The 15,961-nt window shown below is 52.2% G+C and overlaps 1 protein-coding gene across 1 annotated transcript in view; it reads right to left on the bottom strand.

The window, feature by feature from the left end:
• Positions 1-15,961, bottom strand: part of DUOX1 (dual oxidase 1) — a 35,021-nt gene that overhangs the window by 14,759 nt on the left and 4,301 nt on the right. The window contains exons 5-21 of the mRNA XM_010847775.1: positions 15,660-15,720; positions 15,441-15,537; positions 13,728-13,818; positions 12,652-12,754; positions 12,218-12,390; positions 10,476-10,651; positions 10,147-10,265; positions 9,192-9,329; positions 8,406-8,519; positions 7,475-7,674; positions 6,627-6,812; positions 4,183-4,408; positions 3,818-3,911; positions 3,378-3,553; positions 1,150-1,219; positions 813-944; positions 106-284 (exon numbers count right to left, since the gene is read on the bottom strand). Of these exons, the coding sequence (XP_010846077.1) occupies positions 106-284; positions 813-944; positions 1,150-1,219; positions 3,378-3,553; positions 3,818-3,911; positions 4,183-4,408; positions 6,627-6,812; positions 7,475-7,674; positions 8,406-8,519; positions 9,192-9,329; positions 10,147-10,265; positions 10,476-10,651; positions 12,218-12,390; positions 12,652-12,754; positions 13,728-13,818; positions 15,441-15,537; positions 15,660-15,720 (2,335 nt within the window). The remainder of the gene's footprint in view (positions 1-105; positions 285-812; positions 945-1,149; positions 1,220-3,377; positions 3,554-3,817; positions 3,912-4,182; positions 4,409-6,626; positions 6,813-7,474; positions 7,675-8,405; positions 8,520-9,191; positions 9,330-10,146; positions 10,266-10,475; positions 10,652-12,217; positions 12,391-12,651; positions 12,755-13,727; positions 13,819-15,440; positions 15,538-15,659; positions 15,721-15,961) is intronic.

The following is a 15,961-nucleotide window of genomic DNA, read 5'->3' as shown; positions in this document are numbered from 1 at the left end:
GTCACTCATTGCCGCCCCGCCCCGGGGCTGTCCGTCCCTCGCTTAGGCCGCACTCCTAGGGCTGTGGCTTATTGTAAGCCCCGTCCCTCCACGGCTGTCACTCACAGTAGGCTCTCTCCAGGAAGAGACCCCCCGCAATCGCGTAAAACACCGCCAAGCAGCCGATGTGGCGCCGGTAGTTCTCAACGAAGCGCTTGAACTGCTGCACCGTCTGGTGACGACGGCTGCGTTGAAACTTCTCTCGGTGAGCCTCGGTGAACAGCAGGGGCTGGAACGATGTCACCCTGGAAGACAGGAAGTCTTGGTTCTCCGCTAGGGACCCGATGCTAATATGTACCCGTTCTCCAGAGAGGAGAAAGGAGCATCAGGTTATTTAAGACAGTAGGGTGTAGACCTCAAAGGCTCCTTAAGACCACCCTCCTTAAGCGGGCTGTCAGTGAGGGGACGCCCTTGCAAATGGTCACTTGGTCACTCTTCTTCCAGTCCGTTAGCTCTCAATTCCCACCAGCTCCATTCTCATCCTTTACTGGAGGCTCTTCCTCCAGGAAGCCTTCCCTACCTCCCAGGCATAGGTGACCACTTCCTTGAGCTCTGAAGCCTCCTGTTCTTACCACCATTACAGCATTCATCAGTGGGACACTGTAACTATCACTGTACCAGACTATTTCAGCAGACTGTGACATTCTTGGGCAAGGACTGTTCATCTTGCCCATACCCCCAGTGCCAGCACAGTGCCTGGCGTTAAATAATCAATGTGTGCGTGCCAAAGGGATGGGTGAACTGCTTGGGCTAAAGGGAAGGAGCAAGCATACTTCTTGCCAAACCTCCGGCGAATCTCCTGGGGAGGGTCTGTGTCGTTGGGGTACTGCAGTCTCCGTGGTGTCAGCTCCACCTCGATGTCAGCGTCCTTTCGGGGACGGCGAGCACTCACTCTGGGAGAGGGACTAGGACAGGAATGCAGATTAGGATGGGACCTTGGCCATCTGAGCCACCAGATTCTCTGCTGCCCCTCCCAGAGGGCTTTCTCTGCCCTTTTCTAATTTGCATGAAAGCACTACTTGGGCTAGTGAAGGTCCTGATCCCAGACATTGTGGAGAAATAAAAAGCACCCTGACCCTCTCCCTCCAACATCTCCAGATGAGGGCTTACCAGAGCTTCTCCTGGCTGATGTAGGAGGCTCGCCGGCAGAGGTCCTTGATGACTTCAGGTACCTCCACCCCTGCAATGCAGAGCCGGGCTAGCTAGAAGCTCAGGGTCCAGGGCCCAGGAGGACCTATCTCAAATGCACACCGCTCACCCCATGTCCGGACACTGTAGAGGGTCCCTGGCCAGTACACTGCCTCTGGGTGAGCCAGCCTCAGTCTGTGATCCCAGTGGTAGCTAGACTCAGCCATGAGGGGTTAGGGAGAGGGTTTGAAACCAAGGTGGCCAGGCAGGCTCCCCTGAGTATGTGTTCAGTTTCAGTCCTACACCTGAGACTGGTATCAGGCTTGTGGGCTAGGGTTCAGGAACTGTACATAACCTGCCTGATAAGACTGCTGCTGCTGCTGCTGCTGCTGCTGCTGCTGCTAAGTCGCTTCAGTCATGTCCGACTCTGTGCGACCCCATAGACAGCAGCCCACCAGGCTCCCCCATCCCTGGGATTCTCCAGGCAAGAACACTGGAGTGGGTTGCCATTTCCTTCTCCAACGCATGAGAGTGAAAAGTGAAAGTGAAGTCGCTCAGTCATGTCCGACTCTTAGCGACCCCATCGACTGCAGCCTACCAGGCTCCTCTGTCCATGGGATTTTCAGGCAAGAGTACTGGAGTGGGGTGCCATTGCCTTCTCCCACCTGCTAAGACTACTCAGCCACAAAACCCTGCTAAGGATCCTCTGGCTTAAAAACTCCCAGGAGTTAAGTGTAGACTCTAGGTAGTACATGTATGGGAGATGACTATAAAATTCTTTCCCCTTTTCTGTGTTTGAAAGTGCTCGTAATAAAATGTTAGGGGTTGGGAGGAACCCTCCCAGAAGCCGCCAGAGCTAAGGGGCAGGGCAGGACTGAGCTGCAAATCCAGGTTCTCACAGGAGGTCTGGGAACATCCAGGTCACTTTCAAATGCAAAACCAGTCTTGAAGATTACCCTGGTCTATAGCCCAGAGGCCAAAGTGACTAAACTGAATTTAATGAAATGAGCGTTTAAAAATAAAGTATAGATGTCTGTCCTCTCATACGGTTCAGCAAACAACAGATGTGGGAAAATGGTAACAAATGGCCAATGTAGGTGAAGGGCAAAGGGATGCTCCTTGTACCATTCTTACACCTTTCCTGCAGGTTCATGATGTTTCCAAGTGAAATACAGAGGAAACAGCAAAGCACAACAACAATTAAAAACCAAGCAGAACAGTACTCAATGCTAACGCTCAACTTAATCCTCAAGCCTGGTCCTCCCACCCACACCAGGGCCTGGATGTCCCCAGGACTCGTCTAGGCTCACTTCCTGGCATCTGTCCCTGCTTTCCCCTCAGGCCCAGGGGCCTGTCTGGTAAAGGTGGGAAATTGCAGAATCAGGAGTGCTGGGTCTGTGCTCTACCAACCCCCCTCTCACCCTGGGGACCAGAAGCCCTGACCAGAGGCCCAGCTGTGTCTTATACAATTCACCGCTCACCCCATCTGGGCTGCTCAGCCCCCCAAATTCTCATAATACTGGAAGGGACTGGGTTTGGTCTCAACATGTTCCAGTGAGAATTCCAGGCTGTGAAGACTCTGTAACAGCCCAGAGGAGGCCACAGGCAGTCCCTCTGCCTGCTACCTGGCCCCTCCTCACCCTGACTCTAGCCCCTAATCACCTGAGTCAGACATAGGTGGGGCAGGTAGTCAGGGGGAGGGAAAAAAGTAGAATGGGACTCCATATACTCAGCAAACATTTAACAAGCACTCCTCCGAGGGGTAAGGTGGGAAACAAAACCAGAGCAGCCCACTGCCACCATCAGACCCCCAGCTGAGATGGGTATAGCCAGATACGAGGAAACACGTTTTCCCTCATGACGTAGGCACCAGGCACTGGGGCCTTTGACAGGAAAGCAGAATTCCAGCTGCCATCCCCAACCCTATCCTGACCCTGCCCACCCCACCAGCAGGACTGCACTATGACTTTTCTGGGCCATGGGCACTACTGCCTTTCTGTATTAAAAAATATATTTTAATAATTATGTTCGTATAAAGAAGAATATAATCCAAGCTGGATACATTACATATTTATCAACAGTATTATATTAATTCTTCTGACTGTAAAAGAAACATAAACATTTCAATGGCACCTCAAAGCATGTGGACCCTAGGCAGGTGACTGCTGTGCCTACTAACTGAGTCAGCTGTGCCCAGCCGGCTGCCCCACCTTTGACACAGAGCTGCGTGAAGCGGAGCTCGCTGTCATGGTCCCGCAGCATGAAGTGGAAGTCCTCCCACGTCAGCTCCTGCTTGTCCTGGAAGCCTGACTCCCGGAACATGGACTCCACCACCTCAGCCAGCTGGGTCTTGGTCAGGCAGTTGTTGGAGATCTCAATGAAGGACCTGGGGCCGGGGGGAGGAAAGCCATCAGGCCCCAACAAGCAGCCTGCAGCTTAGATGCAAAGCCATCCCAACAGACCTTCAGAGCTGAGCCAACATGGAAGGGCCCTGACTGACTAAATCCCAAGCCCTCTCCGAGTTACAGCAGTCTCTGGCTATATGGACTTTATATCTGCTGTTTACCTCCTGCTCTCTCCTTCACGGCCCCCCTCTCTCCCCCACAGTTCCTTCCCTGGCCCACTCTCCCAGCTCTCCCGCAGCACCAACCTCAGCATTCTGATGAACTCATCCTTGGAAATGAGGCCATTCCCATCAAAGTCATACATGCGGAACATAAGGCGAGACTTCTCCTCGGGGGAGCCTGGGAGAAGAAGGACCCTGTGAGAGCCTCGGCCCACCTGCCTACACCCCAGGCTGGCCAGGAGGAGCCTCACACTGGATCGACCCACTGCTGGACGCAGCTAGGGTTTGCTCTGCTTCCTGACCCCTACCCGGGCATTCCCAGGTGTCTGCCACGACTGGAGACCTGGCCCCAGTACTTCCCGTGTCTTAACAAGTCAGCTGCACCCCAGCCTCAGTCTCCAGCTCTTCTCATCTCCTCCTGTCTAGGTAATCACTCCCTCCTCCCTCACCTTTCATGAAGACCACCAGGATATCGAGGAACTCCCGGAAGGACAGGTAGCCATTGCCGTCTTTGTCGGCCAGAGAAAACATGGACTGCACAAACATGTCCTGGGGCTTGAGGCCCAGGGACTCGGCAAACTCAGCCCGGCTCAGCTCACACGTCAGGGCCTCCTGCACCTTCTGCGATGAGTCCAGGGGCAGGGCCCCTGCATCTGCCTGGTCGATGTCCAGCACCTGTACTTGCGCAGCAGCAGAGGAGGGAGAGAAAAAGACAAGGCTTCCTTGACTTGAAGGCCAGTGCAGGCTTTTGGTGCCACCTTTTAAGGTGACTGCTCAGCAGCCCCACCGCTAAGCACTAGCCCATCAGCCCTGTGGGTGGTCCCTGGGTCTCTGTATTAGCTGATTGGATCAGGGATGCACACTTGACCCAAGCAGAAGGTCTGAAATTGAGACTGGGAGGTCCCAGGACAGTCTTGACCTGAGTGTAAGAAAACAACCACACTGCTCCTTCATGTGCTCAGAGACAGAGACAGGAGGAAGTGGGGGGCAGGGGGTTGACTTCCCTGGTGGTCCAGTAACTAAGACTCTGTGCAGGAGGCCTGGGTTCGATCCCTGGTCAGGGAATTAGATCCCACATGCCACAGGTAAAGTTCTAGCATGCCACAACTAAGACCTGGCACAGCCAAATAAATAAATAAAAGGAAGCAGGGGCATGGAGAAAATGGAGGCAGCCTGAGACAAAAGTGGCCTTGTTTGATGACAGCTTTCCCTTTCCTGGTCCCTTTCAGACCAGATCAGTCTTCCCTTTGGACTTCCTGAGACACCACTCTGTCCTCAGAGTCACTGACCCTTTGTCCGTGCTAGCTTTAGCAGGTGTCTCTTATCTCCAAAGGAGTTTTGACTGAGAACATCCTCAGCTGGGCTGAGAACACGTTGGGCTGGGGCAAGGGGAATTCTCATGGCAGGTCATCTTCAGCCCACCCTCCCCGGGGCTGCGTGATCATAAAGACAGACGGTGAGGGCAGCAGGCTACTGCACCTGTCCTCCCTGCCTGTCAACTGGGGGCCTCCAGGTCCAGGGCTGGCTGTGATTTCATGAGCTAAACCTCATTGCTTCAAGCAAGGTGCTGTGGTAGAAAGAGCCTGGGGCTAGAGGCAAGAGATCAGGGTTCATGTCCCAACTCTGCCACCCATTCACACTGCATGACCTCAGGTAGGTCCATTCAGCTGTCTGGCATTCATTTCCTCACCTGTCTTTCTTATATCACAGGGTTATTGTTAGAATCAATGAGAGGTCGCGTGGAAAATGTTTTGAAAGCACTGAGCAGATAGAAAGGGTTGGCAGCTACCCGCAGAATACAGTAACACACCCTTGACAGTTCCCAGCACAGGGAGTTCCCAGAGCACTTTGGGTCCTAAGCTGAGAGGAGGTGCCCAGGTCCTGGCAATGAGTCACCCCAGTGGGGGTCCCTCCACTCTCCTGCACACTCAGGTTCAGCTTGTTGGAGGAGTGAATGACATGCCATGTGCCTGGCATGTAATGAATGACCATTAAATAGTGCCTTCCTTCATAAATCCTTTCCCCAGTCAGCCAGCCCTGCTCCTTCACCTCAAACATTCATTTTCTTCCCCTCTATTAATCATCTCTGCCCAGCCCTTCATGCTGCTTTCTTCTGAGATAAAATTTTTCCAACTTTTTTTGAGTACTTGCCAAATCTTACCTCCACCAAGACTACCTTACATCTGCCTGAAGCCTTATTACCTTTTCTGAACTCCTAGACCACTTACTTCCTGGATCTCTTTTGTAGCTGTCATTCTTCCCAGTTATCTTTCTTCCTATGCTCACACCATCTTCCTGGTGGGATGATAAACTCCACCAGTGGGGGCTGTATTTATCCTTCATCTCCCAAGCTTCTCCTCTCCACTATTCTGCTTCCAGGCTGCCTGCATTTCTGTACCAGATAGGGACTCAAGTCCTTGCAATTCTCTTCCTATCTTGTTTACCCACATCCTCCCAATAGACTCAAAAATCTGCAAGGTGAACACTAATGTCCCATCGAGGCCTCTGACAGCTGTGCTCCCCCAAGTACACGTGGCCAAGGGCCCCCATACTGCTCATCTCACCCTAAGTTCCTGCAGCCATTGGGGCAGGATGAGCTGCATGAGGGCAGCAAAGTGGTTAGCTGTGAGCAGTGAAATAAGAAATGACACATTCAGATAACCGCCTTCCTGGGCATTGCCTCCCTGGAATCTTACAGACGAGGGTAGGCTTGGGAAGGGGGCAGGAACATCTCCTTACAGCAAGGTCAGGTAACTTGGCCCAAATCACAGCAGAGTTGATTGTTAACTGAGAACTCGGGGCTTATAATCTTCCCTGGTGTCACCCCCTGGCCTCACACAGGTATACCACTACAGGCAGGCCCACGTGGACAGAACCGACCCCACATACACACCTGGGAGAAAAGGTGCCTGAAAAAGGTCTCCAGGAGGTGGCTCCGCTGCTCCCGTGTCACTGCCGCCCTCATCAACTCCTGTTCTCGCAGCTCCCACTCCTGGAAGTTCAGCCCGCTCTCCTTCAGAGCGCCCCGCAGGCTCTCCACCATCACTTGCCGTTCTTCCTCCAGGTCAAATAGCAGCACCTTTGGAGGAGCCATCGGGAGAGCAACCACGTGTCAAGGCCTTGTAAGGCCAGAAGGTTTACGTGAATCTTGGTTTTTTTTTGGGGGGGGTGGTGGTGCGCAGGGGGCACTGGAAAAAGCACTCTGGCCAAAGAGATATTGTTACTCCTGGGCTCCATGGAGTTAGGTGGCTTGCTTGTAGGTGCAGAGGTAGCACACAAAGGCACGTGTGCAAAGCTATTCTTCCTCTCTACTCCATACTGGAGAAGGGAGGGGAAGGCGGGAAGGACAGAGGATGGAGAGGCCCAGGAGCTCAACAGAGTCAGAGCCAAAGACCAGCGCCTGACTGAGCTCCCCTCCAAATCTCTAATTCACCAGATCCTGCAGCTGGGGACAGGAAAAAGGGCCCAGCTTCCTCTAAGGACACTCAGCTAGGGCCTGCCACGGCATTCATAGAAAGGAAGGGGGCAGACTGAGTCTGTAGGAGCAAAAGGGACAGTTGAGACTGTGGCATCCAGCAGACTCAGAGCAGCACAGACACATTCCAGTGTATCTCACTATCTAGCACCCCACCCAGGGACTAGGAGCCAGAAACCCTGCCTGGCCCAGGGCCCCTCCCCTCCACCTGGCTGCCCCCATGGCTGTGGCTGTGGACAAAGAGCCAGGGGCCGGCTGGGCCATACCAGGTCATACTCCTTGGGGATCTTGAGCAGCAGGGCGCGGCGTCCGTGGTTGCTGGACAGGATGAGGTTGACCTGCTGTGGGGGCCGCAGCTGGACGGTGCGGAGCACGGAGAGCCTGCCATCCACCATGTGGATCTGCCCGGGCTGCAGGTGCACCAGCACAGGCCGGCAGGGCTCCTTGCGGCCCTGCCATTCCATTGCTGGAGAGAGATGAGGCTGGGTCAGCTGGGGGCTTCCTCCCCGTGCCCCACCACCGCCTCGGGGAGGAGGGCCGGCTCAGGGCTGGAGTTAGTTCAAGGCCTCTGAGCTCCACGTCCTGTCCTGGGTACTGGCGGTCATCCCCTGCCGACAGTCGCGCCTCTAGTCCATGAGCAGCATAACTACCATGTCCCGAGTGTTGAATATGTGTCCAACACTGTACCGAGTGCTTTACGTGAACTACTTTATTTAATCTTCACAAATCTATGAGGTTAGTGCTATTGTTATTATCATGTTACAGATGAGAAAAAAATAGGTTTAGATAGATTAAAATTTGTCTGAAGTCCAATAGCCCATAGGGGTGGAACCAAGATCCCAATCCTCAGTGAATGTGACTCTAGACCTTCTTTAATGACTTCTTTGTTGCCTGAAATTCCAGTGTGAGACACTGCAAAGCAGCAGTTTTTGGGAATTTGTGAGTCACAATGAGCCTGTGAAATGTAGGCAGGGTCCTGTGACTCCTCCCTGTGAGTCTATCACATTCTGTTTTTGGGGGGGACCATCAGGAGGAGCTAAGGAGGATGGAGGACTCCTGATCCAACTCCTCCTAATGCCCCAGTGACTCTTCCCGCCTGACCCGGCCTGACCTTTGCCCTAGGCTGCTGAGGGATTCAGGGGCTGTAGCCTGGAATCATGATCTCCCCTCCCCGACCCTGGCCAGCCCAAGGCCTACCTTTTATGCCCCCCATGAGCTTCTCACACATGATGCTCTGGCGGTCTTGGCCCTGGAGCCTCTTTAAATTTCTCCTCCGGAGCTGGGCAACGATCCAGGCACTGAGCAGGCTCACTGAGAAGCAGAGGCAGTAGGATGCTCAGGGGAAGGTAGAGGTCTGGGGAGATCAGTGGCTTCCTTCACAGGTTTCTTTCCTTGGAAAGAACCCCTGCTGTCCTCACCTCCTAGGTTACCCATTCAGTTGTCTCAAATTATGAAGTGCCCTGGGAGGGAGGTGCTCTGCATCCCACAGGAAGCTTTGTGGAGCATCTAAGGTGCGTGCCTATGCTTGCCTGCTTCTACCACTCGGGTCCCTTCCCAGCTAGAAATTGGTCCTTGTGCCAGAGACTGGACCCACTCTACCAGGCTGCTGATCAATCCACACACTTAGTCAAAGACTAAGTCCCAAGCCGTTGCCCCAGCAGCTACATCCCAGCCCTACTTCTTAAGCAGGCATTTGCTTCTGACAGTTTTCCATGCCCAGGCTCCTGCAAATTGCTGTGGATTGTGGGTTGCCCATGGCTCCTGAACCAATCTGGGTCCTGCGAGGGACCCCAGAAGACCAGGAAGACAATTCCCCCTGGACTGACTTATGTGCAGCTTTAATACTTCTCACATCCCACCTGCTCTGATGTTTTCATCTTCTCGGAGGAACAGTACTCTGTATTGGTTGGTTGTCATAGATGCAGCTGACCCCACCCCCAGCTGATACCTCTCACCCAGCCCCACCCTGCCCATCACTTTTACCCAAGGGGAAGCAGCACAAAGTCCCGATGGTGACCCCGAAGCCAAATCCACTGCCTTCAAAATAGTCCCGCATGATGGGGGGAGCACAGGCTGGCAGGCCTTCGGTGCTGAGCTGTCCTGGCTGTGGGCAGGGGTCTCCTGGGGAGACAGAGGAATGTACAGGCCTGGGCGTGCTGGGCCACAAGCTCTGGGACAGGATCACTGAGGAAGGTAGGGTGGCAGAAAGAGTTCTGGGGAGCAGAGGAGAGGGGGCTTCTTACCCCTGCCATTGTACCAAGAATGTGGCATCTGCCTACTTGGGTAACATGTGGGATAAAAAAATGAACCTCAACCTGTCTCTCCCCCACATGCACGTAATACACACCCACACACACATAGAGCCCTTTCCTCATCACTGCAGTGGGATTAGGATATCCTTGGCCACCTGATGCGAAGAGCCAACTCATTGGAAAAGACCCTGATGCTGGGAAAGATTGAAGGCAAAAGGAGAAAGGGGTGGCAGAGGATGAGTTGCTTGGATGGCATCACTGACTGAATGGACATGAATTTGCACAAACTCCAGCAGGTAATGAAGGACAGAGGAGCCTGGTGTGCTGCAGTCTCCATGGGGTTGCAAAGAGTCTGACACAACTTAGCAATGCAACAACAACAAAGGATAGCTTGGCCCCCACTATGCTATAACCATCCTGGCCAAATGTGAGGAGACCTGGCCTCCTCACCGGGTCTTTCTGCATCTCAGTACTACCCTCGCTTGGGTACCTGCTGGGGTTTTGCAGAAGGGACCCTACATGGCTGTATGTGGCCACCTGGGGCCCCAGAACCCAAGTCTTCAGGGGCAGAATCAGGGTCACTCCCCACATGGAGTCTACTACCCAGCCACCCTGAAGCAAGCCCCCAGCTCAGGAGGGCTGAGGCACTAGATCCCAAACCCCACCAAGCGCCCCAGGCCACTCACCAGCATGCCAGAAGAAGACACTGGGCTGCAGGGCACCAGAGTCCACCTTGGTGACAGCTACTAAGACATCCCGTAGGGAAGTGTTTCTGATCTCTGCAATCTCTCTTTCAGAGAACAGCCTGGGAGTGGGAGAGGTAGTGAGCTGTTGAGATGGGTGAGAGAGGCAGGCCCCTAGGCCCAGGAACCCAGATGAAGGAAAAGACAACAGAATGTTGGGGTGGGAGTGGTGGGTCAGCTGGGAGTCAAGGGCCCATGGGGGCCATTCACGGGCAAAGGGTCTGGGACCCAGGCTGAGGTAGAGTCTGAGGTGGAAGCCAGGCAGGCCTTACCCATTCTTGCTGTTCTCAAACCAGTAGCGGTCACCATCCCGCAGTCGCACAAACTGATCAAGGATGATGGTGCTGAAGAGGGGTCCAGGGTCCCCGTGGCTCTCCAGGAGCCCCCCGGGGAGTAACTCCAGCCGGGACAGGTCCTGGTTGTACAGGGCCGCCGTGGCCTCCAGCACCTGGAGCCAAGAAGGGAGAGGTGCAAGGATCGAGTACCTGCCCTCTAGCCAAGAGCTGGCTCCCAGAGATCAGCCCCAGGGATCATCATAAAAAAGTGACAGTGACAATAAGTCACTCATTATGCCCCGGGCACTGCTCTGAATGCTTTCTATAAGTTGACTCATTTATGAGAATTCTCTCACAGACTCAGCTGCTTATTTTATCAAGTTAAAACAGGCAGGCAGTCCCCTAGGTGACTTGTTCTTGAAAAGGTATGACAGTTGAAGGGTCAAAATCAGCACGAAAGTTGAATGGTTGAATGATGAGTCAGAAAAAGCTTCTAATCTTTACAGGTTAAAAAAAAAGTTTGGAAAATCAAATCCCTTCATATCCATTGCCTTTTAGAGACAGTATATGAACAGTGTTGTCCACCTGACTTTTACTGTAGTTCTTTTCTCCACAATGTAAATAAGCACTGTGTGCTATGCTGTGCTTAGTCTCTCAGTCGGGTCTGACCCTCTGAGACCCCATGGACTGTAGCCCGCCAGGCTTCTCCGTCCATGGGATTCTCCAGGCAAGAATACTAGAGTGGGTTGCCATGCTGTCCTCCGGGGTGGGGGCGGGGGGTCTTCCCAACCCTGGGATTGAAGCCAGGTATCCTGCATTGCAGACAAATTCTTTACCATCTGAGCACTGGACCAGCTTAATTCCAATGAGGCCCAACTGAAGTTAAGGATTTGCTGCCTTTGGCATAGCTGGTGATTCCTATCTACATGTTGATTTTATAAAGGTTTCAAGCCTTATGGACATATCACTTCTTTATAACCTTTCAATTCTCCACTTTCCAATAATTTTATAAAATAGTGAGGGCAAAAACAATAAAATAATTATTTACTGCTAGCTTCCCCAGTGGCTCAGAGGTAAAGAATCCACTTTCAATGCAGGAGAGGCAGGAGATGAGGATTCAATCTCTGGATCAGGAAGATCCCCTGGAAGAGATATGGAAACCCACTCCAGTATTCTTGTTGGAAAAACCACATGGACAGAGGAGCCTGACTGGCTACGGTCCATGGGGTTGCAAAGAGTCAGACACAACTGAGGTGACCGAGTACAACTGTAGAAGCAATGCTGTGCCCAAAAGGTAAGGCAGCCAGAACTGGTCTGCTGGCTGGCAGGCCACGCCATTTGCCCAGGTCATAGCTCAGAGTGTGACAGCTGACTCTCCAAAAGCAGCTTGAATATTGGCATATGAAAGTACAGTTTGTTTCTGAATTAAGGACCTGCTAAGCTCATTCAGGGAGTTGTTGGGAAGAGTAAATGAGATGAACCCTATCAAGTGCAACAGATGCTCTCTAAACATTTGCTGGATCTGCACAATCACAGAGTCTAAAACTGATCCTGCTGGTCTGGTAACTTCCATCCTGGTGTGTGATTCTGGGAAAAGTGACCTGGGTGAGCTCTGCCCCTCTCACCAGGTGCTTGTCTCTGGAGCCTGTATCTTGCTGTCTGTCTTCCGTGTCTCAACTCAGCGTGCCCTGGACCTCCCCCCACCTGGCCCCACCAGCAGGGGCCCAACCCCTCCTCACAGTGCCATCACTCCGGGAGAGGGCTGGGTTGATGTCCTGCCATCTGGTAACTGGAGGCAGGCCCAAGGTTGCCCTGGCCTTGGTGTAAGAGGGCAGGCCCAGATCTCGGCCCCTGAGCAGGCAACTGGCCAGGTGGTCTGTGCGGGAAAACTTCAGTGGCCCAGGCCAGAAATCTGGGGATGAGATACCGAAGAGTCTGAGGGAGCTCCTGGACCTCATGTCCAGGTTCCCACCAGCCCTGGGACCCCAGCCATACCCACACAGAGGGAGCTGTGGTCTGCAGGTCAGAAGCTCCGTCAGCAATGAGAGAGTGCAGGTTTCCCACACCCCGTCCCCCCAACCCAGCATGCCTCCCTGCCTGGTTCTGGAGCTCCCACTGAACTTTTTCCCAGGGGCCAGGGCTGCATAGCCTACAGGGACAGCCTCAGCCTCACCTCGCACGTCCTCCACCACCACATGGTCCTCTCGCTCAGCGATCTGGGAGGCCATGCCCAGCAGTAGCGCATCCACATCTTCAGCTCTTTGTAGGTTGGGGTGCTTTAGGGGTGGGGAGAGGGGAGAGGTGTGGCTAAAGGGGCCAGATGTTGGGCAGTCAGGCTCCCTCAACCCCACACTTTGGGTCCTGGGCCCACCCAGTCCTGCTGTTTGCTCCCAAACTGGAGAGTCATTCCTCCTCTACAGCTTGATCCCCTACTCAGGATGAACAATGTCGCCATCCATCCAGAGCGCATGCTGCTAGGACACAGGTCTCCACAAGCACAAGGGACCTAAAACTTTACTTCTGTCTTAGGAAACTTGATGGTACAGTTGCCAAAGGCACTAGGTCTACATCTTGACCCTTGCTCTGTTAGCAGCCAGTTGTGTGACAGGACCTCTCTGAACTCAGTGTCCTGCCCTTAATAAAAGGGCCTTATTAATAAAATAAAATAAGTAAAATAATACAAAGGTATTAGCAGGACACTGACGTCTCTTTCAGCCCAGATCTATGACTCTGCTTTCCTCTCCCCTCTTTCCTCTTACCTACCCTCTATGAACATACTACATGGAGTATCTGATGTTGCTTTAAACGAATGGTTAATGCTCCTTACCCCTAGTGGCCTGGACAGATGATTCCTGCTAATCTCTCAGAATTCCTCCCTCCACCTTGCCCTCCTCACACATACACATTCACATGCTGCCCAGGTGTGTCTAACCGGGAAGTTTCCTTGGGGGAAGGGATGGCTGGGGTACTCCAGTGCCTACAGAGGGGAAGGAAAACCTAGGAAGAAGTGATACATGTAGACCGCATCTGCACAGCCCCCACCCCTGTGCCTCACACTGCCCTGAGGTGGGGAGGAGGACTGACGTTTGATGTGCACAGCTACCTGATCATCTCAGACATTGGTAGGGGAGAAGGCTGAGGTGCCCTGGGCTGCCTCCTCCACCCCAGCCCATCCCAGCTGGCTGCCTCAGTCCACTGCCCACCTTTACCACACACCCTCAGACACACACACACAACCTCAATCCTGACCTCTCGGCTCCAGTAGCTGTTGCAGACCCGGAGAGCTCTGGAGACACTTGAGTTCCTATTGATGACCCCCTGGAAGTGGCAGCTGGCATTTCTGAAATGAAAGAAGCAGGTTAGTGGTGACTGAGGCTATGAAGTCCTAATGTCAGGCAGGCATCAGCTCTGGTCTCCAAAGCTAGAGCCAAGGACCCAGGTCATTGATTCCCTAAGGTGGTGTGTGGTCAGGTCCTGAACAATCTGATTTTTGGAAGTTCCCTCTCTCCACATTAGACCAAATTTCTAAAACTGTATCCCATATTTTGCCATGTTTCATTCCCTCTCACTCTCTCTTGACAGATAAAAATATGGATATGGATATAGATACAGTTATAGATAAACTGTCAACAGAAAAAAAATGAACAACATAAGAGTTGTGAGTTCCAGTTTTATTCAGGGAACTTACTGAGGACTATAGTCCAGGAAACAGTCTCTGAGTAGCTCTGAGAGGACTGCTCCAAAAAGGTTGGGAGAGAAGCTAGTGTATATATACGATTTTGGCTAGAGAATGGGTGCAAACACTCGTCTCTGTAGAAGGTTACTGCTAGTCATGAGGATCAGTACCTTGGTTAATGGTTTTTGTGTTTTTCTATGTGTTGGGAGATAAAAGAATATGGGTTCATTAAAAATTTTTTTTCTGAGATATCTCTAGCTATCTAAGGAGTCTGTTTTTCCAAAGCACAGAGTGCCTTATCCTTTTTTTTGTCCCAAATTCTTTTTCAGGGTATATTGTTGGAAGATAGCTGCAGTGGTTAATTCCACAAGTGGTTCCTTGTGGAACTGGATGGTGGGCAACATTCTTTATATATATATATGTATATTTATGTATGTAAATTAAAACATATAAAAGGGATTATTAATCATTTTTTTGAAATTACTTGTCTATGGATAACTCAAGTACTACAATTTCTTAGCCATCATCAGCCATATCCAGAAATTGTTCTAGAGTAAAAAAATCTAATCCATGAATGTTTTCAATTATAATGCAGCTGGGAAAAAAAATAGACTGCCATGCTTTGTTTTATATACTTTTAACTTAATATGTATGTTTTTAAAGTTTCCCTCTCATTATTTTGGAGCCAACACTTTCCTTCAGCCTCACACGTTTTTATTGTAATGCCCTCCAAAGGCTTATAAGCCCCATGTTCTGTTCTTATAGCTAAAAATGTCCCCATGTAGTGTCAACACCTGAGGTGCAGACCTGGGGGCTTTGTGATTCACCCTCTGAACCTCAATTAACTGGTCTTTAATTGGGGGGATTAATATCTACACCGGTGGCAAAAAAAGTGGACATTAAGGTGCTTAAAAACCGCTGAAGGGGACTTCCCTGGTGGTCCAGTGGCTAAGACTCTGCGCTCATAATGCAGGCGGCTCGGGTTTGAGCTCTGGTCTGGGAACTAGATCCCACGTGCTGCAACTAAAATATCCTGTATGCCGCAATGAAGACTGAAGATCCCACCTGCCGCAATTAAGACCTGGCTCGGCCAAACAAATAAATAAATATTAAACACACACACAGTAATGTGTTTTTTAAAACAATTGTTGTCCTTCTTTCCTTCCCTAGTCACTGTTCTCTGGGGAATGGGCATACTTCAGATTGGTAAGCCTGTCCTGAGGGCAGATTTTTCTGAATATGTACCCCCACCCCTCCACACACAAACACCTGAGCCCCTCTCTCACCTCATGTAGACGCCAGGGGGCACCATGGTGGAGAAGAACTGCTCAGAGGCAGCCAGGAACTCCGGGGAGATGCTGGGGTCCAGGAAAGGGCGGTATCCTGGCCGGAGCGAAGAGGAAATAGGATTGGTAAGATTTAGCCCTTAAATCACCCAACTTCCCCCCGCCCCCACCAAAAAAAGTTCCAGCAAGCTCTCCCTTCCTCCCTCCCCATCCCCTCACCTGCATATTCAGGGGGCATTTTCCGCAGGAAGCTGGGCAGCCACTCATACATGGCGATGTTCTGAGGGTCAAGAGAGGGGAAAGGGGAGGCCAGCGCTGGAGCAGCCAGGCCACGAGGGATCTGAGCTCAAGGAAGGCTTAGGAGGGAGACGAGGACCAGGCAGGGACAGTCGCAGGAGACACTCTCAGACAGGAGAGGTGCGGAGGTTCCTGTTCCCCACAAGCAACCAGGGCAGGTGGGTGGGGAGCGGGCTGCGAAATAATAATCAGAAAACCTCCTGCGTGAGGAGCGCTTTGCCTGC

This window comes from Bison bison, unplaced genomic scaffold, assembly GCF_000754665.1.
Source record: "Bison bison bison isolate TAMUID 2011002044 unplaced genomic scaffold, Bison_UMD1.0 scf7180017864254, whole genome shotgun sequence".
In the NCBI taxonomy this organism is placed as follows: domain Eukaryota; kingdom Metazoa; phylum Chordata; class Mammalia; order Artiodactyla; family Bovidae; genus Bison; species Bison bison.
Note: the sequence above shows the minus strand (reverse complement) of the source record. Positions and strands in the feature narration are given on the sequence as shown.